The 25,413-nt window shown below is 36.8% G+C and overlaps 1 protein-coding gene across 10 annotated transcripts in view; it reads right to left on the reverse strand.

The window, feature by feature from the left end:
• The window catches only part of PTPN3 (protein tyrosine phosphatase non-receptor type 3), a 173,294-nt gene that overhangs the window by 83,503 nt on the left and 64,378 nt on the right, over positions 1 to 25,413 (reverse strand). For 6 of the 10 annotated variants that reach the window (XM_021281367.2, XM_065052840.1, XM_065052842.1 and 3 more), the window contains 6 exons: positions 15,920 to 16,074; positions 5,906 to 6,013; positions 5,736 to 5,793; positions 4,597 to 4,675; positions 3,695 to 3,739; positions 2,737 to 2,789 (listed from right to left, as the gene is read on the reverse strand). In XM_021281367.2, coding sequence (XP_021137042.2) covers positions 2,737 to 2,789; positions 3,695 to 3,739; positions 4,597 to 4,675; positions 5,736 to 5,793; positions 5,906 to 6,013; positions 15,920 to 16,074 — 498 coding nt within the window. The remainder of the gene's footprint in view (positions 1 to 2,736; positions 2,790 to 3,694; positions 3,740 to 4,596; positions 4,676 to 5,735; positions 5,794 to 5,905; positions 6,014 to 15,919; positions 16,075 to 25,413) is intronic. The other 4 variants (XM_065052841.1, XM_021281371.2, XM_005513928.4 and 1 more) reach the window with 1 other exon arrangement.

Raw genomic sequence — 25,413 nt, forward strand, 5'->3', positions numbered from 1 at the left:
AATGGGAAGTTACTATACACGAAGTGATAAAAAACAAGTGGTGCTAAATCAGTTATGTGACAAGTTTAAATAAAAAATGCAATACACACACTGCATGGGTCTCTTATTTAATTTTACAAACTGTACAACATTCCCATTTTACACTAGTAAAAAACAAGAGGTACAATTTATCATTATATTGTGAATTTAATAAAATGGTATCCTTCAGACTCAATGACTTCAAAGTTATTTGAAATGGACCTTAGTAAATTCTCTTCAAAAAAGAATTTCAAAATCCACTGATCATTTCTGTCACAAAGCACACTTACTGACAATAAACTAACAACTTATTCTCCAAGTGTCTGAACAGTGTTTGTAATGCAGTTTAGTCACACGCTATTGAGACAGTGTTCACACCCACTTGTATTCCCTGGTAACTTAGCACCACCAGACAACACAGGGTGTGCCACAGTGGGACAGTGCAACTGCCACAGGGGGACAGTGCAACACATCAGAGCTTCATTTCAGAGCCGCAGTGCTGAACCCAACCACCTGCGCAAAGGGCAACGCAGAGACACAGAACTCCAGTGGCACAACACCCACCCCCACACACTGTCCCTTCACGAAGCTCAAACCAAGCAACTGCCACATGTAAAACCTCTAGTTGAAAAGTAAGAGCAAACTTCATGCACCATTAGAGACACCTCAGCCCAACTCCCAGTGGCAACAGCTCCACGTTTTAAATAAATAACCATAAGCTTGTCAGAAAATGATTATTTCCACCTGCATTATGGTAGCCTGAAAACTACCAGGAAGTGGCAGCAATAAGAAACAGCTCAGGTAGAACTGACCCATAGCAGCTTCAGATAATCACTTATTAATAAGTAGATATCTCATATCCAAGAACTTCAACTCTCCTTAAAAGAGGTATGATCAGAAATTAAAATGCTAAAAAAACCTCCTTATTTAAAACATTTTAAGTTGACAAGAATCTTAGTAAACATAACTCAATAAGGAGACCTAGAAACTCAGATTTCCAGTGATCTTTTCTATGCCATCATCTTCAGGTAGATGGCAACAACCTGGCAGCAAAACAAAAAACATGTTTTTTTTTCTTTAAAGAAAATACGTCTTTCTATTGAATGTTTCATTCTTTGCCGATGCAGAGAATTAATTTAGGCATCATACAAACAGCAACAGAAAGGCCATCAGGTCATAAAAGACACAGGTGGGTTTTTAAAATTTAGAAAAAAAAAAAACTGTAATAATAGCACTATCATGAGTTAGGAGAACCAGGCAAATAGCTGCATGGGAAATTCCAGAATCCATCAGGACAAAGAAAGATTAAAACATACAAGCACCCTTCCATGATCTTCATTGACCTTCTCCTTTAGTACAAAGAACCACATCAGTAGGTATCCAAAGCACTAAAAAAGGAATTCTCGTAAAACTGAAGGGAAAACAGGAATTACTCTGGGATTTAGGGTACACTACCTGTGACATAATTAATTTTAAATATCATGTTAAGCCTGATTTTGTGATAAAATATTTGCACTCTTCCATACACCTTTACATTTCTGAGTTTTAGCAAAATTGGGGTCAGCAACACTGTATTTAACAATCCTAAAGGTACAGAGTGTTTCAGGCTTAACATGCCTGACTGTGCCCAGGGATACAGGAGCTGGGACACATTTCCTCTGGGACTCCCACCTACTATGCAAACTTGTTCTGGTTTCAATCATTCTAAGCTTGAATGTGGTCATGGTTCCATTTAATAAAAGGGCCCAACATAGAATATACTAATACTTAAACATAAAAATGAATGTTTCATAGCCACTCGGGAAGTTCATAGATACCACCAACTTATCACTTTCTTCTACGAAAATGATATTTTAATTTTTTAGCTTTGTCCTTATTTCAAGCAAAAATTACCTTAGTGATTTCTGTGGACCTTGTGAGCTTTTCCATAAAGAAATGGGATAAATATCCATAAGCCAAATAATTACACAACTATCCTAGTACGCCTTCCCCTGTGAATCATTTTTACAAATATATAAACTCCATGAAACCATCAACCATTTTTTTGTTTGTTTAATGAGAAAGGTGATCCTCCAGCTGTTTTTCACTATTCATTTAGGGTGCTTGTAAGGCATGGCATCAGGCTTTATTTTGGTACAGGAGATATTTTTCTATATAATATCACCATTAGAATTTCTTTTTGACAGTTGCAGGCAATTGAGGAGATAAGTTCTTGCATGTAGAGTCACCTTAAATATATTAAAAAATGCCAGACAGTTTTTCCTATCTAACAAATCAAATTCCCTAAAAAAAAAAAAAAATCACATAAGAACACTGAAATTTCTTAGTTGAGTTTACCTTCACCTTAACTGTTCTCTTATTTCCCTGAATGCTTTCCTGTAGCTATTGTAACATGCAGTAAGTTTCATTATTTTGTTTCCAGTAACAATGAAAACCTGCCCTTTTTGTCAGCAGTACAAGCACATGTAAATAAGAACATGTATTCTTGTATCAACATTTTTTTTGATAGACCTAACAAATACACTTGCTCTACTTATACTGTCTGAAGGCTGCTTTAATAGCCTGTATGTTCTTTACAAAGTATAATCTGCAGTGTTTTCAATACTCCACACAAACAGAAAAGGAAAGAAATCTTTCCTTATTTTTCAGTGCCAAAGAGCAGAGAAGGTTGTCGGTCAAATACATTTATTAACAAAATACCAATTGGTTTTTACTTACATTGTACTGCATAGGATGCCAGGACAACAGCAGAACTAATGGGGCATGACAACCTGGAAAGAGAGGAAAATATTTTTATTTAGACATATATATAAGTGTATTGTTAACAATACCTCTGCAATTAGTTCAGTATGTGAAGATTCTTATCTTCAAAGAATATCTGATTTTTTTCTTACAAAGTTTAATTGTCAAAGAACAGCAGGACTAGACATTAAAAGGTAGTTGCTGTACAACAGCTGCTTAGGTGAATGGAAATAACTAGTCCTAAAAAGATATGTTCTTATTCTTGCTGAATGCTTATTCAAGAAAGTAAAAGGAGAAGGGATTTTTATGGGGCTCTGGACATTATTTTAATAGCTGCAGTCTAGCATATTTAAAACTAGACACAAATACTAAAATTAGCCAAATGCCAAGGACAAAGACAGCTCTGATCTCACAACCAAAACTGATTCCATTGAAGAAAAAAAGGCAACACTTGCTATGAAATTCTAAAGTCTATTTACCTTTGGCAGCAAATACTCAGAACACTATTTTTAAAATGAAGACATGCACAGGAAGCACAGGCAAAGGAACTACTAGGTATATGCTCACTGTAGAGGGAACATAACCCTGAAATCATGAGAAACAACAGCATGAACTGTGCTTTGCTACTCCCTCTCTGACTACAACAGTAGACAGCAGGTCCCCAAGTTTGGCAAACTATGCCTGGCACACTGTGTCTTACATAACAAAGATCTCTCAAGTTGACATCATACCTACAGACACATGGCATCCCCTACAGCCCATTCACAAGAGACTTCTAAACTGTTCTTAGTAAGTGAACTAACATTTCCTAGCAACTTCATTTTATTTTAAAAAAATATTTCACAAGGTACATTTTTATAGGCATGATACCCTCAGAAAAACACTTAAAATTATTTTTAAAATAACTATGGAAAAATTGAAGATTCTTAATTACCTTCCTTCCACAATATCAGTTTTCAATTGCAAGAAGAATAAGTGCCTAGAAAACAATTTTTGGAAAGAAACAAACATTTGTTTTCACATTTAAAAGGTGTAGTTTAAAGGGCTACACATAGTAATTTTATTTTATTAGATTTCCTGGCAAACTATACAAACAGATGAGTAAAGCTTAGTGGCACTTAAAAATATACAATCACACACCCACCCACTCTCACAACAGTTTAAAGATCTTGGCAGTCTGTACTCCAACTCCAGGACCACAGTATTAACGCCATAATGAACACTACAAAAACTAAACCATTACATAACCTGGACTCTTTGTCCCATGAATATTCATATTGGATGTATAGATCTTTGCATGTGATGAGTAATGGGCAAACTAGAAAATAAGAACTGTTATCTGTTCTTCCTGAAACAAAATAAACCACACCCTCCCACACCCTCAGCATTAAATACTACACAAGTTCAAAACTGAGTCAGTGTTGATATAAAACTTCTAACATAGACTTAGGGTATGCAGACAGCTTAGTCATTGAACTTCCCTATTTTTTAATAATTGTGTTTGTTTAATTGTGGTTTAGAAAACGAGAAAACACACAATAGGCAAGTACTTCAACAGATGAAGGGCTGAAAAAAAGTGGAATCCAAGGGGCAAAAAAACCACACGGCCATCTTTGTACCAGCTTATACCCTGCTGTGTTTTAGAGTTGTGTGCTGCGTGTAGCAGAAAACATTCATAACAAGCATCACATCAAGCTGTTAATCCCAAACACATTAAATACAAAGAGTTATATGAAGTTAACTACCTAATAAAGCAGAGTTTGACAAGCTGTGAGATGGGAAAGGAGGCCTGGACACATTTTGAGTTCACGTAAGCAAACATCAAACAGAAGTTACCTGGTTTGTTCTTGCTGAAGTGTGTTAGGATCAGGTATAAAAAACCTTACGCGAAAACGAAGGGTGCATGGAAAACCTCCTGCAATATTTTAGAAAAGCAAATCAATTTTTTGCTTAGGAAGTCCAAGGTTTTATTTCTATATTTATAGAAAAACTATATGAACAATCACATAGAAATCTCATGCTTTTTTCTCACAAAATAAAAAGAAACCATAAGAAGCCTCTCCTGATCCCCCAACACCAACAAGATAATACTCAAACATTGTGATGCTTTCATTTAATACCTTGTACATGCTACTTTACATAAAAGGCACTATTTAGTTATCTTTGCCTCATAGGTTTTAGAAGATAAAAAGCAGCAAATGTATTTGAAGTATCTGAATTGTGATAATGCTCAATTCTATCTAAGTACAAAAAATAATTCAGAATGTTAATGTATTATTTTTTCAATTCATACAGAATCTACAGCATATGGTAGAAATAAGAGAGCTTAATAACACAGCTCAGGATGCACAGCACAAACTGGGACAGTGTCACTCAGTCCTCCTGAACTGCTATCTGGCAGGGTCACGCTGACTGGCCTGCCCTCAAGCTTTCCTTTCTTTTGGTAAGCATTCTCTACTACCCAAAGCTGTTCATAAATAAGACATACTAGAACACATACACTTGGAAGCGTGTGCTGGTGGTTTTTTGTTTGTTTGGGTTTTAATAAAAACAAGTATACAAATTTTTTTTCTTATTCTATTTGAGATAAGAAATTGTCAGAACCTATATATGAAAGTGGCTCCATTTCCTTCTACCAAAAGCCCTCTTCTTTATCTTCCCCATCAGGAGGAATTTACTGACATCATAATATGACTACTACTTTCATGGCTATGATGTCCAAGACTGTTCAGAAACCATGTTTGGATGCTATTACAGCATCAAAGCTAGTGACCTTCCAGGTCTCATGAGCATTCAGGTAGCAGTAAGATATGTGGAAAGCTCTGCTGAAAAGACTGGCCGAGATAAGACATGCTCTTAAAGAAAAGCTACCAACTGGATGCACTAGTTTGCAAGACCTGTATTTATTCTAGTCATAACAACACAGAAAAGCAGGACTATACAGTTACAATTAAGATATTAAAAACAAGTCTTACCTTTTAACTGTTTTCTAATAGGTTTGTTTGGTTCAAGCCATCGCTGTGAAATGAAAAACTATTAGATGGATTAAAAAGTTTACAAATAAACACTCTTTATTTATGTGTGTGTTTGTGTATGTATATATACATATATACATGCACACACATATATTATTTACTGTACTTACAGGTGAATCTACCAAGCTTTCATTCTGCTGTAAACCAAAATATTCCTTCTCTGTCACACCCAACTGGTTATAGGTCATATCCAACAAAATCTGTCCAGTGTCTTGTTTCTGAAAACAAGAAAACTTTAGAAGTGAAACTCTGCAATGCTTACACATTTTAAGATACAATTAATTGAAATTATTTTGGTTTTTAAAAAAGTGTAACTCAAAAATAGCTGTTAATCCATTGGTTCAAAGTTTCTCAGCAATAAGAACTATCTTCCTTTTTTTTTTTTTTTTTTTTTTTTAAAGAGGCTTTCTTTCCAAAATACATTAGGCACATGAAGTCTCACAATATGAATTGACATTAACTCAAGCCGTTGAGGTCAGTCCAGCAGTTTAGTTTTAAGCAGACAGGCTCTCCCTTGACCAGAGCCTTTCGGAGCCATGCCGCTGTCCAGAGGTGCAGCCTGGAAGGATGGCTCACAGCCGCATGGGGCTGCCCCAGTCCCTGCAGTGACCACCAAAGCAGCTGGATCAGTTCCCATGTCAGCTGTCAAAGGGCAGAGTCTGTGCACACTAGGATGGGGCAAAAATTATGAGGATGCTGTGCTCCAGCCATAAGATCCTGTACTTCAACTCCCACCTGCCCCTCAGCCTTCATACACTCAGCCATCATTCACCCACCCCACTTTCTGCCTAGATGTCCCTCAAGACAGGTATCCCAGAAAAACTGGTGTAATTGGGGAATTACGCAGGCAGCAGAGACCCAGAAGGGTAAGCATGGTATAATTTTCCCCAAACCAAACAATTATCACCAACTTGTGCCAAAGAACACTGTGAATCATTTCAAAAAAAAAAAAAACCACAAACAAACCCAACCACAAACACAAGGAAAACCCCCTCAACAAGAATGCAATCCCAAATATGCAAATACATAAGAGTTTGCAAAGCTATATGGCGTTTTAGGTCTAGATTTTTATATACAAAATTGCTGGACAGAACAAAAATCAGGGCGGATTGCTTGGTATCTTGTCTGTTTAAAAAATTATAGCAAATTAATTTTTCATATGATCTTCCAAATATCACTCTTATAAGTGGAAATAAACTGCACACATTATAAAAAGAAGAGGAAAATTATTTAGACTATAAAGACAAGAACTTTGTTCTGAAACAAATTTCTCAAGTTCTATTTTCTTAAACAAATTTCTTAATTTTTTTAAACAATCTCTTGAAATAAAGGACTTAATATATACACATGATAGTGACCACATTTTTGTGCATGGCCCAAATTTCACTCAGTGCATAAGAGTGTCACTTAATAAGCCAAGAAAACAATAGTGTATTCAATCCTCTTTGTCTAGACTCTGCTTATTATATCACACTCCAGTCCTGTTCAGAAGACAGGGTACCACACTGTTGTAATTAAGTGCTTTAAATTGTAACATATTCCAGAGTCTTCCCTTATCTCAAAAAAGCATTCTTCGTATTTAAAAGATGGGAAAAGAAGAACAAAGATTCTAGCAAAAGACATCCACTTGGCCACCTTAATTTGGAGGATGGAATATCACCCACCAATAATGCTAGAGCAGAACTCCCACTAGGTCGTTTGTGATCTGAATATTCACTGTTTCTATATCAGGCCTCAGATGCAAGGTAAGGTAACTGACAGTCAACTACTGGCCTTTTGTGAAAAGCTGTGCCCATTATTCTGGAGCAAAGTCACATATGAAGGAAACAATGTAGGCAACGCTGGACTGTCTTCTGTATGAGACTACCCTTTCCCCTCCAATAGTCTCCCATCTTGTTTACTTTTCACAACAAACAGTTGAGGTCTTGCAATAAGCGTGAGTCAACTCAGGCTTGTGCGTCTGTGCTACCACCCAAAGCAGCTGCTCTGTCTCCTTCTTCTTCCCCAACTGCACATTCCTACTCCCCTACTTTCAAATGAGCTATTGTTTCTTGGTGTATTCAAACCACTGATCAAACCCAATTCTGTTCTGAAATAGCGTAGACCTAGACCCAGCTAAGAAACTGAAATCTCAGTGACACGTAAGGACCACGCAACCAAGTATTCCTCATCACGCCCAGCCACGGTGCCCTGCACCTCTTGAGCAGCTCTGCCCAGCACCATCAGTGAGGTTGGCTCTGCTATGAAGACACTTGCTATCAGAGATTACACACATATGTACACACGAGGGCCCTACAAAAACAGCAGATACCACCTTAACCCTCTGAGACAACAGGCGTTTCCTGACTTGAATACATTCATCTTCAGTACTGCCTTACTATACATACCATATTTGTCTCCCCAGGGTTGTGTTTTCATAAGCAGAACATTAAAAAACTTTCGAGTGACATCACAACACCTCTACAACTAGAAAGCATAATTGCACATATATGGCACATACTTCTGACAAGAGCTAAACAAGCAACTAAAGTTATATTGCGACCAAAAGCAGTAATTACAGGGGATACGACATACACTTTACTGAAAGAAAGTGTTCAGGCATCTCAGGTTTCATTACAAATGAGGCAGGAGAAGACCACAGAGGGCAGATTCTTCTGCTAATTTTCTCTCTGAATTTCCACGCTTCTAATGCCCTGCAGCCTCCTTTCTTTGCAACAGCATTATCTCCTATTTCCCTTCTCCTTTCTCATGCTTCTGGCCCTTCATCCCAAGCCTTCACTTTCTCCCTCCCCACTCTCTCACAATTGCCCTGGCACACATAAATTGCTAAGCCTTCTCACTGCTGCCCTGTGAAGACAAGCAGCCTCTCTGCTACAAAATTCTTTCTCAGCAGTTGCAGTTCTCTCTTTGCAATGGCCCCATGGGTCTCTCAACCCTAAACCCAGCTGCTTAACCAGTAGTAGTCTCTTCCATCTGCCTGCCTACCTACCATTTTCTTCTCCTCCTCCCCATATTTCCCTATCACAAGCAATTTTCAGCACTACTTTTCTACAGTTCCAGCTCTTCCTCTCTATTATTAAAAGAACAAAGTTTATTCTGCAGTGCCTAGACCACTCACCCACTCCAGAAATCTAAGCTAAGTAAAAAAATGTCATTTTAAATTGTTAAAATTCCCCGAAGTTGAAGGCTTTTGTTGTTTTTCCTCAACAAAATCTGTATTTTCTTGGCTTGATGAAACACCTGAATTATTTTTCAGCCTATAGACGTAAAAATAAAGATGCCACGCAGCCCACACTGCACAATCTTTCATCTGTTTTGCAGATAAACAGTTTTGAGATCTAGGTCTAAAGTGAGGCAGGCTAAGTACGTTTCATCATTGCTTTTGAATTTTGACATCCATTGCAACACAGTCCAAAGCCACAGTGGACTCTAATACTACAATGTGTCAACTGCTTTACGGGACATTATATTTTCACTCCCCTCTGCCATAAGAAGGCAAACCAACATGAACACTGCTCAGCTAAAGTGGGCATTAGAACCAAGTTCACCTTAACCCTGTCAACCATTACAGCAAGTTGTTAAGACATTCTTACTAAATTTCTTGCCTTTCTACAAGGAGATAAAAATTTCCAAACTAGACTATTCTATTACAATGACACAAGCTCTTAAGGTATCATAAGCATTTAAAAGTTTGTGGGGTTTTTTTACTAAACAAATATTCTCAGAGGTTTGCTTGTTTCTACCCTGAAAAGAAATTTCCATTTATCTTCCTGACATCTACCAATCCTTATTCTGACTGTTAAATGCTTTGCATCAACCACCTCATAACCACACACCATTCACCTCTGTTTAAATCTGCCTTGAAATATATTTCACCTCAAGTCTGATAGGCCAAAAATTAATATTTAAAGCAGCCATAACTCAGAACTAACACTCAGAACTAACATTCTACCTATGCTACAATAATTTCCTGCTATATTTAGGGAATTTAGATAAGTAAAGTTTAATTTCTAGTAAGCTAGATGATTTTGAAGAGAAAGAATTTCTTTATTATTTTTATTGTCAAGTACTGCCTAGAAGTTGGGGTGATCAAGACCCACTGTCCTAAGAACTACATGAACATATAAATGAAAGCTGTTAGTTCTTTGGAATGGAGTGGTAAACCAGAAAGTAATCTTTTCGGTTTGTTAACTTCTAGAAGGTAAGTAGTAAAAAGTGACACTTTAAGAGGACAGCACAACATAGAGCACATGTCCCTGTCCCTTTCCTCTGCATGAGCTTTGCCCCCACTTTTTGGCAATGATAACCTCACAGTTAAGCACCACCTAAGCTTTTGCTAATTTAGTGTCACTTTGGACACAATACCCATTGCCCCTCATGTGCTGTTTGAGGTCATCCTTTCCCAATTTAGCCTGTAACAGTCATCCACCACCAAACAGCTTGTCCTTTGGTCCCAATATGCCTATGAGTTTGAACAAAGTGCTACACTTACTTTTAATTTCCCCACTAATTTTAGACACGGCTAATTTATTTTCTCTTCTGCTAACTCTGTCATTTTCTCTTCCTGGAATTTATTTAGTCACCTGATGCTTATTCAGAACATGCAAGATTTTGTTTAGCTACAATAAACAGAACAGCCTCTTCTTTCCCTAGGTCCAGATTTTTGCAGAGCATCCTAGTTGTACTTTCTGTGACTGCCTGACTGGAACTTCCCTCTTTTGTCTGCAAGTAGCCAGGATCCACATGTGATATTCCCCGGAGGGTGGCCTCAATGCCAAGACTAACCCTGTTAATGTTTCCTTGACACTGGCTGAAGATTCCTGCCTGGTGCGTAATAGCGCTCACCTTTTTCAGAACGATAACACATGAGCAGCTTGGCCTGTAAACTACCAGTGTTCTCTTCCTCGATTGTTTGCAACTGAAAATTGAGCTTAAAAAAACATTACCTCATCTTATGAAAGTTTACACTACTGATTTCCCTCACAGCAATTACTCCTTGGTCAAGATAACCTATCTGCTACCTCAAATTCCTGTATCTTTTTTATTGTTAATAATGCCTTACACCTTACATTTTTGATGTACTGAAAAATATTCAATACCAACATGCTAATGAAATTCGATAGCTGAGAACTCCATTAATATCCTTGCACTGTTTAACATCTCTTTTTTCAGCAAGATCTACTTCCACTTCTTGAGCCAACTCCCTGCCCATGCCGTAACTCGTTTAGATTCCATACACTCCAGCACAGTATTTTCCTACATAAAGGTCACATGAAATATTTATCTAAGCCCACAGAGTCTTGACCCACTGCATTTCTCCTGCCTCAAAAATGTTTTAAAACAAACATATACATGAGGTTAGTCATCCCAGTTCTAACTTTGGAAAAATCTCCCATCCACTAATTCTTTCCTTCAGCATTTATTATGAAGTCAGGCCCCAGGGCTAAGACTAACAAGGCTGCTGTAGGTCAGATCACTTTCTCACTGTCCTCAAAGGCATCATCAAGTTTCATACTGTCTTACTGTTTTCCAGTCACAGAGTATACTGATCTGCCTCAATATAAAACTAAATATTTGTTGCCAGTCTGAAACTTCATGCAGCAGTTCTTTCAGCATGCAGGGACACAGATTAGCACTAAACTGTCCTTATCAAACAATATCTGATAGGAAAACATAGTGACAAGGATACAACAATTCTGCATAATTGTATTTTATTACAAGCTGTTTGAAATTATAAAACTCACACCAACAATTAAAAAAAAACCTTTAAGACTTGTATCTCTTCCCATCATTTTAAACATACTCATAGTAATTTTTAGTGTTAATTGTAACCATCATGTTCCTTCTCAAATACTGGAAGAAGGAGCTTAATTGAGATGGTGGGGAAGAAAAAAAAATCCTTACTATTTGCATTTCAAGTTGCGCAGCTTTTCTCATTATTACTGCCTCATCATTTTATTTCTAGAAAGAAACTATTACTAAAAGCCAACTAGTCTAAATGTGAAAATCACAGGTACTAAGACATAAGTGTCAACCCAGAAAGATGATGCAATACAGAAATGATCTGACACAGTAAATTTTAACCTTTCACAAAATTCAATTTGCTGGAAATGGAAAGACATACTTCCCAAGTGGTCATTCTTGGTAAATGAGTCAAAACAGAGCAAGAATGGAAAGCTCCTGCATGTTTATACGAGAAGTTGCAAATAAATTTGTATTATTGCTCAATATACACCTATTAAACACACCTAAACATGGTAAGTGAGCACATTCTATATATGCTAGAATGACAACTAACATTTTCCCCATGTAGGCAGAGGTAACAGAAGTGAATTAACCATATCAGAATATTCAAACACCTGAAATTTATTGGGAGGCTTCAAGAAAATATGGTTATAATTAAAGTCAAGTGCGAGCCTCCCTACCAAGTGCAGTCTAGCCTCTGTCTCAAATGTGTTTTTGAAACAAGAATGTTTGCAACTCTTAGCTTACATGCATCTTTATTCTTTCCCTGGACTTTGGATATGTTCCATCTAAATACTGAAACCCATAATGAGGGAAAGACAACAAAGGCCATTTGAAGCTTGTGGAGTTAACATACACTTCTATTTGAACTGAAAGCAATGTAGTGGAATGTATCTGTCTGTACTCTCATGTGAACTTTCTTGATAATGATAACCTAAGAAAAGCACAGACCATAAGCTATAGTGATTAACTCTTTGTGATACCATCAATACAAATTTCAGATTCACCAAAACTAGAAAGCAATGAACATAAAAGGCTAATACGTCACTACTCTACCAAATCCAAAAATGCAGGAGAAAAATGGCATTGTTTTCCTGAAATTAAATCTTTTTTTACCGTTGGTCAGGGTACTGATATTCTTTGGGAAAAGTGCTTAATAAGAACAAATTCACAGGAATCAAACTAAGCAGCTGACTTCTGGTTTCTCAGTAGATAAAAAGTCCCTCAGATTATTTCCATAAGCAAAGTCCACCTTCCTTCTTCCTTTGCCCAGTCTTAGGATGCTCAGTTTTCATTCACAGTGCTACAGATACAACCACTGGGAAAAGGAAGTACCATCTAGCAGAACGATAGAAACCTACAGCTACCAATGGGAAAGTTGCATGAGCCCATGCAATTTGCTAACAAAGTTTGATGGAAATCAACTGTGCGGGCTTTATAGAGATCCTGTTGCTACAGAATTAAAAGAAAATCATATCTCCTCTCCCTGTTCCCTAAAAGGTTCAGTATTTGGTGATAGCATTAACGTTCTGCCATCACTCTAAAAATGTCACTTACTACAAGTTCAAAATTTCAAAATACACGAATTTTTCTATTCAGTGTGTGAATAGGTTGTAAGCTTAGACTATTTAATCTACCATCTTTGTAGTAGATTTAAATTTATCTCACATTCACTCTTTAGCATCTGTGCAGTGCCAAAAATGTTAGAAATTATGACTTAGGGATATCTATTTGCTTAAACTCAAAGCAAGATTCTCTCAAGCGCTTTCTTATCCTTCGATAGGTTTTTTTTGGCACTTTATTTCCTTCTTTAATGCCCCTATGCCTTTGAAAGAAAGAAATCCTCTCGCAGTAAGAATTCTGTGTTCAGATAGCTGCTACATGACAAAGCGATGCTCACTATTTTCCAGTTTGTTCATGTTGGAACAAAAAGACTCTTCAATTCCATTTATGCTATTACATGGAAGAAGGCCAAGCTTTGTTTTCTGCTTTTTCTCATTCACTTTCTATTTGTGGCAGAAAAGTATAATCCTCTCTATGAACATAAAGCATACTTATGCATACATGAATATTAGCCATACATACAAATTTAGAGCTTTCATAAATCATAACCAGGAACCACTAGCCTACAAACATGCAACACTGAAAAATTCCCAATCTTAATTTTCCACAGATATAATACAGTTCCTTTAAAGAGAAAATGCTACACACTTTGCTTTAAAAGAGGTGATCCTGTTTGTTTCAGTTCTCCAAACTCAGACAGGAGCAAAAATTGAACAGATTTCAGCAATAACAGTAAAAAATGAGAAAGCAAAACATTAGAAAATGTATTTACAACAGATTAAAAGACATGGTATGTCTTCTGAATATGTATCTTGCACTTATATCTAGTCATTTCAGAAAACACCTTCATTTTAATAAAGCATTATTACATTATTGAATATGTTTCTGTTTATTTGTCATACAGATAATCATGTCATGCATTCACATTACACTGAATGTCTTAAAAATACAAGTATCAATTGATCTGACATCTAGAAATGAATAAAGCATCAAGCAAAATCAGATCTATAAATCATTGTCTTGATATGAAAAAGTTTCTCTACAGAAACATAGAAAGATTTCACTAGTGGGGAAAATGTGCTGAGATCAAAACTTGTTTTCCCTTAATCCATGCCTAGTTGATTCCCAGACTGACCACAGACCTGAGTTAGTCTTTGCTCCAGACATAAAACCAAATGATGCTGGCAATTACAATAAAAACACACACATTTGGGCATAAACTTCAGTAAGCTGAATTTTTCTGTTAACATAAGTAGAACTTGGACGCAAATTTTCCACAGCTGACTTCAAACCCTTTTGAGAACTTGACCTTGTGACACAACCAGAGAGAGGCAAAGCCTGTTCCTAGGTAGTCGTCAAGGTTAGATAATCAGGAAGGGCCATCCTGGCAGATAAGCACAGGGTCCCTAAGTACCGGTATGAAAGCTCAGTACTCAAAGAACATAAATCTTCTGGTAAACTTCTTCCTTGTGTTAGCCCATTACATGGTGGGGTAGCCATGCTCACCATTGCTTTTCAGTAAAGCAATAATGGGTCCTGCATCACCCCTACAGCGGTTAAGCATCACAGCTGCAGTAAAGGAGGCCCTTCTGATTCCCAGCTGGAGGCAGCAGGGTTACCTTGGGGATACACTGAAGGCAGGGAGAGAAACCAGCTGGGTTTGGAGTTTCAAAACAGCTCCCATTTATCCTATTGCACTCACTGCTTAAGGGATGAAATGTGAAGCACAAGGTTCACCTGTACAGTACTGGACTTCAGGCCAAGCGCTAAACCTAAGGCTGTGTAAATTTTTGTTTACAAAGGAGAATATACCACTCTGCATGGATTTCAAAAGGTTTTAAATTCCTCGTTTGTCAAAGGTCCTTGTCAGGGAGGGGAGGGCAATTATGCTAGCTCACTGACAGAGAAGGCAATCCTATAGGCCAGGGATGTCAAACTCATTTTCACCAGGGGCCACATCAGTCTCATGGTTGCTTTCAAAGGGCCCTGGTCTAAGATATCCAACAACACAGCTTCCTCAGCAAAATGCTGCTTCTCAGGGTAAATTGGATAAAGCAAGTATCATATACATAAATTCACACAATTATACTTAAAAGTCATCCACAGTTTTTCTGCATGGTCAGATAATTCTACTGAAAATTGACTGAGTGAAAGTATTTCCTTTGTTTTCATTTAAAAATGGACTAATACTTTTTAAATCTGTACTGAAGGTTATAAACCAAAATATTAACAAAATAAAATACAGTGCAAATGTAGAGTACAAACCCCCCATTAATCCCCTTTCCCTCCCCGCTCCTAGCTAGAGACTACACTGAAGTACAAAAGACTGAACAGAACTGTCCTACTAAGCCATGATGCCTTCACTATTTACGTAATCTTTGCATTTCAGAAAATATGTACTGACATCACTACAGGAATCTACAAGGCCTTCTCCTTTCAGTACTTCCAGTACTTTGATAGGACAAAGGGAAGAGCACATTGAAATTTGGGAGTGCCCTTTAAAAATTAATTACTTATACACAGCTGGTAACCACCACTATATCTGTTTCTTCATGGTTTCCATATCATACAGAAGACCTTTTTCCAGATACAAATTGCATGCCATGATTTTATGACGTTTCAGTTGGTTGACTTTAAAGAAAATTAAAATAGCACTTTATAAATCCATTTCATAACCAGTAATTTTGCAACTTGCAAATGGCAAAGCTATATCTTCAACAGTTTTTGGAAATCCCATGCCTCAGGGTCCCACAATAGATCTTCAGCGTGTAAACAAATTTTTATGTATTTAGGAAAAAGCAGTTTTCCAAACTTACATTGACTTTGAAGCTTTGTACTGAGCCATCCAAAAAGTGGACGTTACAGATTATCTCTGATCGGGTTTTCTCTTTTGGTAGTTCTGATGCTCGTATGTTATTTATCCTCCCACCTAAGGCTCGTAAACGGGAGTTCATAACTATTGCTGAATAACCTATAAAACAAAAAATAGGTTTAATAACAGTTCTTATAATTCACTGTGTTTCATCTTCATTTTTTTCAGAGAAATCCACAACAATATGAAGGCCTCGTTACACCTCAAATACCTACAGTAACAAATGTTTCTTATATAAAAGAACAAGTTGTAAAATTAGCGAACTGTAAACCAGAACATCAATGTATACATAGAGGGGCTTCCATGTTCTAAATGTACCCAGTTTAAGAGAAACCTCTGCACAATATATACTTAGATTAGGCATGGGACATTCTCTTAGTTTAAATCAGTAAAAAACTAAAACACCTACCGTAAAACAGGAAGGCAGTGTCAAGACAAGTTTTTATCAACTGTAACTAGTAAATCCCTCACCCTCATAAATTTCCTACATATTTCTACATTTACCACACAGGTTTCACTACAATAAAACAATTCTGTTTACTCTCAACTGACAAGAGTCTTGAGTTAAAGAAGACTGCATTATGTCAAAGAGTGTTTTGTTTCAGGAATATATATATATGCACATAAACATCATATGTAAGGCAACCTGGATTAACATTAAAAACATGTCAATATTTTACAGTCTAGCATACATAAATTCCCAAAGCGAGACATTTATATCTGAGAAGAACATCCCTCCCCCCAAAAAGTTGTTTTGTTGGAGCTTTTTGTCTCTTTTGGAAAAACCTTCATGAAAACCAAAAGTCTGAAAATGAGCTTTCAAATAGAAAAAAAAAAAATAAAATCCAATCAAACAGAAAAAGCCATTCATTGAAATAAGAGTTAAATTAAATACAGTCAAGCCTGTAAATACTTCAACCCTCCCTTTCACTGGATCAGTTTACTAATTAACAACACATCATATAAAGCCAGTTGGCAAGTGAAGCAAAGGGTAGTTTTCCAGGTTAATTACCATACCAATTACCAAATCATACCTCACTTATTAGAGGCTAACTACAAAGAGACTTGCATAATATAAGTGTTTCCCAGACAGCTGTCCAAGCTAGACAGGATCAACATCAGGATTATTTTGCAATCTCCTCTTATTTATGTATGTGCCTTAAAACATAGGCTGGCTTTTCTTTTCAGCAGCTAAAGAAACTGAACAATTTAGATTAAAATAACTTAAAATTCTGAAACATTGTATCTATTCACACATCACTACAAAAAGCAAATTTGAAATGCATGACAAGCCATGAGATTGTATAGAGCACTAAAGCCAAAACAGTGCAGGGATGCATCCTTGTTTAATGATGCATAATCTATACATAGAAGCAGCTAAAGCAATTCCCTTCTCACGGAAAATTCGGAAGTCAGACACACAAAAGCATTCAACAAGTACTCTCGCACATGTTCTTTTTTTTGTCAGCCCATTGACAGTGTGCTACTGTATATTTTTTGAAATCAAAATGTTATGTAAGTTGTCAAGACTTATTTATTTAGCCATCACATTGCATTTTTTCCTAGAAGATCAGCAGTATTTTCCTTCCATTCTTTTCCAAAGGTGTGAGTTTAGGGGCTAGTTTTTTCTGTTTTCTTTTGTTTTTAAAGGAGGGAAAAAAATGCAGAGGTGATCTTTAGGTGAATTCTGAACAGTATTTCCAGTTAAAACACTATACATGCCTATTGCTTTGAAATTGTTCTTGATATGTACTCTGCAGTTAATTATAGTAAGTTAATATTTTATCCAGAAAATGAGCTTTCTTATTCAGCAATGGTTATTGCTAAAGAAAACATGCAGTTATCTAATTATGAAGGACATATACAAAGGTGAGGACAGACTACAACTGGATGTGAAACCAACATTCTCATGTTCTCTAATTTTCCAAGCAGCTGAATTTTAAACTGTTTATTCAGCACTGCTTTATCTTTTACCAGAAAGCCAGTTGACTAACTGAATTATACTGCAGTCTTTTCTACCCTTTCCACCCTCAAAGGTCAAAAAAAAAAAAAGTTTCACTTGCAGAAATAGCTTTCTACACGCTAGTCCACTGATTGGTAAAAGGAGAACATTATTCTTTGCTGTGGGACAGCTTTTGGTAGCCAGATTCAAAGCTTTGGCAGTCTGTCATGCTCTGGCCTTTGGGTCTCAGTCTGCATTGCAACGCCCAATGCTTCTAGAACTTACAGACTTCTCTACTCTTGGGAAGATGCCATTTGACCCTTCTCCTCACATTCCTCAACCTTTCTCACCTGCTGCCCCCAATGTTTCCTATCTTACACTTGCGCTATTCACTTTTTCTAAGTACATTCTACTTCTCTTCTACCTTGGTCAGGCTTCAGCAGAGAACAATGATCACAGGAGTCTCCAGCACTCGCCTCCAAATCTTCCCAGAGAAATCAAAAGAATCATGTTCAGCCCCTGAACTCCTAGTGCAGAGTATGATGCAGGTCAAGCCATGCTTGGAGACCTTGCAGTAATTTTGATGGCTAATCCTAATCACTTTCCAGCAGAGCATTATAGCTAGGTCTTGCTACTCACCTGTTCAAGCTTCAAATACAGAAACCAACTAAACAGCGTCAATAACATTTATATGTGTGTTTGCTATCCAGAAACAATCAAACAAAAAACAAAAGAAAACCAAATCAACAAAAAAAGCCCTCTATTATGACTGTGAAAAAATAAACCTGAAGAAAACAAATTGATTATTTTTATTTAACTGACTGTGGAATAATAATAATGAAAATTGTGAATGCTATCAAAGAGATTGTACATTATGCATTGTTGTCACTGAACTTCCACATGTCCTCCAGCAAGTCAGACCTGCTCTTTTCTACGCCACAGGCCCATTAATGGTCTGTTTCCCAGCATCCATAGAAGCTATCCAAGAACTAACAGTAACATGTACTTACATACTGCTGTTCATTATACAATCTGAGAGGTACTTAGTTTCAGATTAAAGTCATGGTTGGTTTTTTTATGCTATTTCTTCACAGTTACATTTGTTTTAATACCTTCAGGTTACATGCTGGATGACCCAACTGAAATAGTAACTCGGAAACCCATCACAAGAACTTGAAACCTGTTAGTATCATCAGTTCACTTCAAGTTCACAAATAAAAACTTGAAATCCATTGCTTTTTACAATTTTATGTAAAATCAAACCAGTAACACAGTCACAGTTCGTGTTTATCATGTGCAAAGAGCCCCAGCTGGGGCTGCCCTTGACAGAGCCAGCTGACGATGGAAACTGTGCCAAGGCTGGGATAAAGGGCTGAGTGTTTGGACACCACAGCCATTAGTCAACTAGAGCTCAAATGGCCACCTCAAGCCCCAGAAAACCACCACCAGCTGGGAGTTCTGAGCAGAGAAAGCCAGATTCTCTGCTTCCCACCTGCATGGCCTTCAACATTACTCTGCAGCCAGTAAGCTCCTGAGGAAGCTGTTTAATAAGGGTCACACCATAGGCACCAGACTAAGTCATTTTATATGTCCCAGCTTAACGTGCCAAATTCCCACTAAGTCTGTAAGGAAACAACTTTGCAAATACCTAGTCTAAAGGGCAAGGGCAGGAGAAGAGAAGAAAGGTGAGCAGCTGAGTTATTAGCACCTGATCTACTACTTTTGCTCCAAAATGTGCCCTTATGGCCAAGAAGGCCAATGGTATCCTGGGGTGCATTAAGAAGAGTGTGACTAGCAGGTCAAGCGAGGTTCTCCTACCTCTCTACTCTACCCTGGTGAGACCACATCTGGAGTACTGTGTCTCAGTTCTCAGCTCACCAGTTTAGGAAGGACAAGGAATTACTGTAGGGAGTCTGGAGTCCCCCACCTGGAGCAATCCCATACAATCTACTCTAGGTCTACCTGCTTTAGCAGGTGAGTTGGACTAGACGATCTCCAGAGGTCACTTCCAATGTCAACCATTCTGAGATTCTGTGATATATGACCTGTGCTAAAAGCTGTATTTAAATGGGCCCAGATTACTGAAATGGCTTGTCAAGCCCAGGCAATATAAAGAAGTATATGGAAGCACATTAAATGCACTGGCAACTGCTTTTGGAATAGGCAGAGTATCACTGAAATCTCAGGCAAGACCAGATGCCAGATCTCAACACCAGCAATCAACCTTCAGCCCTGAGCAACCAGGACCAGCCATTACATGCAAATTCAGCTCCTACTTTGTAGCCTTGGGCAGGAGGCTAATTAACAAAACAAAGTAGTAAATAAGACCAAATATGAACATTATCAGTAAGCGAATACCTGAACAATATTCCCCTTTCCCTACAATAAACATCCCAGAAACCTGAGTTATGTTTTAATTACAACAAAAAAAATAAATAAACCCACCCCCAAAACAGTTATTTTCACCCTAAGGTATAAAACAAGCACATGGAATTCCATCCCATAATCAAACTCACAGAAGCAACAAATACAGCTACAGAAAGAAGTTAATGTTTTCCAAGTACATTAAACACATTTCTGGACAAGTTTGGTTATGCATGCCTTCTCCTACAGTAATGCTGCAGTCAAGCAGAACAAAAATAACATGTTTTCCTCATCTTTTCTATTGAAGACTGACTTTTTAAAAGACCTTTTCTGTGACAGTTTCTTTCCAACTCACTTGGAATTGTTGGTAAAGAAACTTGTGGCCTGATTCTTAGTATACCATTTGGTATATTACCATTAACGTGTTCGTTACCAAGGAATTAAATCAAGAGGAGATTTGCTGAGTATATACTCAAGAATCTTCTATATATATAATCATACCATATATAACTGTGATTTTTAAAAAATAAATCATTCATTTTATCACCATTTCATTGTGTTAAATGTGGATATTTCTGCTCCTGCAAGTGGCTGCACTCATGTTTCTTTCTCGAAGGGGAGTGCCACACTATAAGTGTTCTCAGAGTTTCTTTAGAGTCAGCACTGAAACTTGGGCTCTTGAAAATGGAAAATATTGCAGAATCTGTGGGAATGTCATTTATGAAAGGACAGTGCTTCTAACCCGCTTTCATTGAGTGACCACCCTGTCAACAAAAGGAAAAACTGTAGTACTAAAGACATGGTCAAGTCTTAAATGTATTTTCAATAATAGTTACATTTTATGGTTACTTATTGCTTTATTTAGAAGATACAAAATAAAGTAAATGGGAAAACAAAGACGAGAACAAATTAAAGGTGTCTTTGTATCAACATATAGCCCTAAGACAATTAACAGAAATGCTCTTCAGCATGCATCAGCTTTCCCTATTTGCTAGTTAAAATAATCTCCCAAATTATCATCAGAAAAAAAACCCACTAGTGAACCTGAAATTTTTGTAGTAATATATGTTCTGATTATTCTTCCCATGTATTTTAGAATTATTTACACACCTCAAGGCCGTATTTATTATCAATGTAGCTTAATGAGGGTTATATTATCCAGCCAGGTTTTCAAAATAGAAGACCGAAATTTAACTCAACACCCATGAAAAACAGATTCTGTTTTCACCTTCTGCAGAGGAAACCCACCATCTTTTCTACATTCCGAATGGGAATCTAGATGTCTCCTCATTAAGCTAAAATGCAATTGATATTTTGCAGGAAAACCCCATGAAGTATTTAACGACAATACAATATTTGCAAGTTTCTATACAAATTATGGGGCATTACTAAAGCAGCAACCAAAGTATTCATAAAATATAAACTTCATTTTGAGCTATGTGTCCAGGTTATCACTTGGTCCTTGTAGTTATTTACCACAAGCTTTTCCTGACATATTGATCATAAATCATACAGAAAGTCAATTTGAAAGCCAGAAGCATAACGATGTGATAAAACTTCGCAGCACTTGAAAAAAATCAATTAAACTATGAATATTAGCAAGCATGAAGGCCTTAGACAATTAAGCATTACAGCTTATCACAAAAAATACCTCCAAATTGAGGTACAAAGAATAAAAATGAAATCTTGCTGCATTTTCTTACTTAGAATGAGAATAAAGGTTAACATCTATGTTGAAAGTCTGTGTGTGTGTAGACACACAAGTAATCTCTAAAGCATTAGCTGCATGTTTTCCAGCTGTCACTCTTAAGACTGATTGCAATATCTTTATCATGGAAGCTTTTCATCCCAAAATTAAAATCAACATGAAAAAATAAAGATTCAGTTTTCTTATATTTGTTTCCAGTGGCTAACACTTGTGATGTATTCTAGCAGAAGAAAATTATTTACCTGTTATATAAATAATGAATAGGTCTAGCAAAGCATTCTGAGAATATTTGTTATAAAAAAATTGCAAGAACAAGGTTTCAATCATTCTAGTTATCATCTTATGTTTTCCAGAAAAACAGATCATACAGACATTCTTCACAGAAAATGAGTCCATTAAGTAAAAAAAAAGTTATAGGCGTAGGTGTTTTAAAGTTGTACCTTAAATAGGTATGAAAGTACCTATATTAAGATATATTCTTGCACATATTGCCAGCCCAATATTTACCAGAACTAGTACAGAATAAAGAAAGAACAAGTCTTCCATAGTAAAATATGGTCCCTCTTCTTCATCTGACAGCTCTTTACGCTGGAGTTCATCCACAAATAAGACTTCAGTGTAGATGGTATACACATTGATATCTCTATTTGCTTATTTAGAATGTAGTTGAAATCATTTTAGTTTAAATGAAGGTAGTTACATGGAAAAAAAATCCTCAATTCAAAAAAAAGCAAACCACAGGTAATTTTGAATAGTCTTTCCTTTGCTAACCTCCACAAAATGGGAACTTAAAATTTTACTTTTAAAAGTCAATAAGTAGACAAACTAGATTGGTCCTATGTCTAGAAATCAGGTGCCTACCTACTGCTTAGTAGTCAGTGCCTCTAAGAGAAAAATCCAATATATGCAGTTGAAGAAACTGAAAAAATCCCCATACCACTACAAGAAGCTAGGTGCCTAATTAGCACATAAGACTGAGTTATTAAGTGCTTTGCAAGCCTTTACTGCAATCCATTTAGCTTTCCATTGTAATGTATCTCTGGTAAACTCATATTGCAAAGTGTTTTTAAGAGAAATCCAGCTATTTTGAACACTGGATTCAGCAAGACCACACATGAATGTCAAAGGTAGATTGGAGGAGGTGGGTGGGAGAGAAAATAAGCCTGAATTTTAATTCTAGCATTACATACTATCTTGGTTGACATGTTCCCAAGATCCCACTAAGTCAATAACATACTAAAGGCAATGCAAGCACTGTGAGAAGCTGCAAATACCTGGTGCAGATAAGCCATACAGCACAGTAAGCCACCCACTCTTCATTCAGTTCGGCTGCCTGGTGTGTACGTACACTCATACAGCTGGACTGGGGACAACACTTCTATCAGGGACTACCCAGTCTCTCGATGGATGGCAGAGAGGGACTTGATGACAGACTCAGTGTCCTCAAAATGCTGTATAGGTGTAACAGAAAAGGCTCTACTCTCTCCAGACTATTAATTATACATTAATATTGGTTAAGTTACAGAAAGCAGAGCTGCATTTACAGTTACAGAGTAATAACACAAAGTAAATTAATTATCCTTAAAAAAAGAAATACTCATGTTAAATGTCATTTCTGTATAGATATTATACACACACATATATATATATATGTATTCACTTTGAAAGAAGTTTTACAGACAAATACCCTACTTCAACTTCTTCCCTTTCCCCCTTCCCTTTTTTCCAAAGGTTTGCACTACTTGCACCTACAGATTTTTGCCTGCAAGTCTTAAAATGAGCACAGGCTCAGGCATAACAAAAGTTCTTGCTGTTAAGACTGAAGAGGATAAAGACTGGCTATCAATAAAGCATGACAGGATGCTGTTATAGGTTAACAGTGAGTATTTGGCCAAAATAGTCATATTGTTTACATAGTCATAGTCTTGACATGTAGGGAAACAAGGAATTATTAAGACCCCAGCCTCTCATCAACATGTTCAACAGGAAGACTGGCCACCTGAAAGCTTAATCTTGAAATTGGATAACCTAAAGGTAATTAAATTCTAGAAGAGCTTGCTGGCAGAAAAACAATACTGACCATCGATTTCAGTACTCGAGTTCTTAAACAAGCTTTAATCCAGCTTCTGAGGAAAATACTTCAGGTCATATTCGCAAAGGTTCAAACCAGATTGTATGAATGACCTTTCAAACTTCAAGGGTGTGAATCTGGTCATGGCAACTTCACTGATGCTACTTCACACACATAGAATTAAACCGCACAGCTAAGTCATGGCAGGATCCAATGTGTCATCTTAAAGCGTAAAGCATTACTGTTAGATCTTAGATACTGGATTAGCACTAATACAGAGATACCAGCTACTGCATGCAGAATGAGTCAGAGAAGAAAAACAAATAGGAGGAAAAAGCAACTGAAGTAACAGCGGATACTGCTCAAGTACTATATAATACAGATGAGAATGAGACACGCTTGTAATGCTTTCACATTTTCAGTAGCTTTTAATCACTTGTGTAAGAGATATTGATTATGTTTACTTTTAAAAACCTATATATAAAATAACACCTTAAGCCAGTGTGTTTAGGGCAATAACAGCTCATTGCTCCATTTCCTGCACTGAGCCAACTGAAGAATTCAGGAACTCTACAGCTTCCTCTATTGCCTGCCTCAGCTTTAAACGGCACCGCAACACAAAAGAAAACCATCTCACCAAAAAATGCAAGAGCTATCACTAATTTATTTCCTATATAATGCCTTTTGGGGGCTACAAACAGTGTTGCATGAACTCAAATTAAAAACTGCACATTCAAAGTCTAAGTTCGCATTCCTCACGTTGATAGTGTCTTATGTCAATGGCACTGAAGAGCAGAAGAACATGAAAAGATTAGTTAAAGTGGAAGCTTAGAATTGCAGTGCCCAGCTACCAACAATTCCCATAAACAGTTCAGGACAGAGTTAAGTATATGAAGGTAATTTTGGTTTGGTTTTGTTTGTTTTAAATTAACTGTCATGTTGTCAAATCAAATAATCAAATATGAAGCTGTGTTCACACCTACAGTATTTGGCTAACAAATAATGTCATTACTTTATGTATAATAAATAATTTATGGCCTTAAATTTTCAAAACCAAATAAGTAAGCATTCACCACTGAATTTTACAAAGACAAGCTACTAAAATATTCTGAAACCTCAGGTATCAAGTTAATTACCATAATAAAATTTAAATACAAAAATACCTCATATTCTATTAGCAGGAAATAAGCTGTATTTCATTAAACTATTGTATGACAGATGAGAACCATCAAGTCAATTTTAGTGCCAAGTGAAGTTGTGATAATTAAGAAGATTTTTAATTATCTGCATTACAGACTGAGGAAAAGATGTAGAAAAACAAGCAAAAGCTCTCTAAGGATTAAAATAGGTATG

The sequence above is a fragment of the Columba livia genome, chromosome 2 (genome assembly GCF_036013475.1).
Source record: "Columba livia isolate bColLiv1 breed racing homer chromosome 2, bColLiv1.pat.W.v2, whole genome shotgun sequence".
NCBI classification, from domain to species: domain Eukaryota; kingdom Metazoa; phylum Chordata; class Aves; order Columbiformes; family Columbidae; genus Columba; species Columba livia.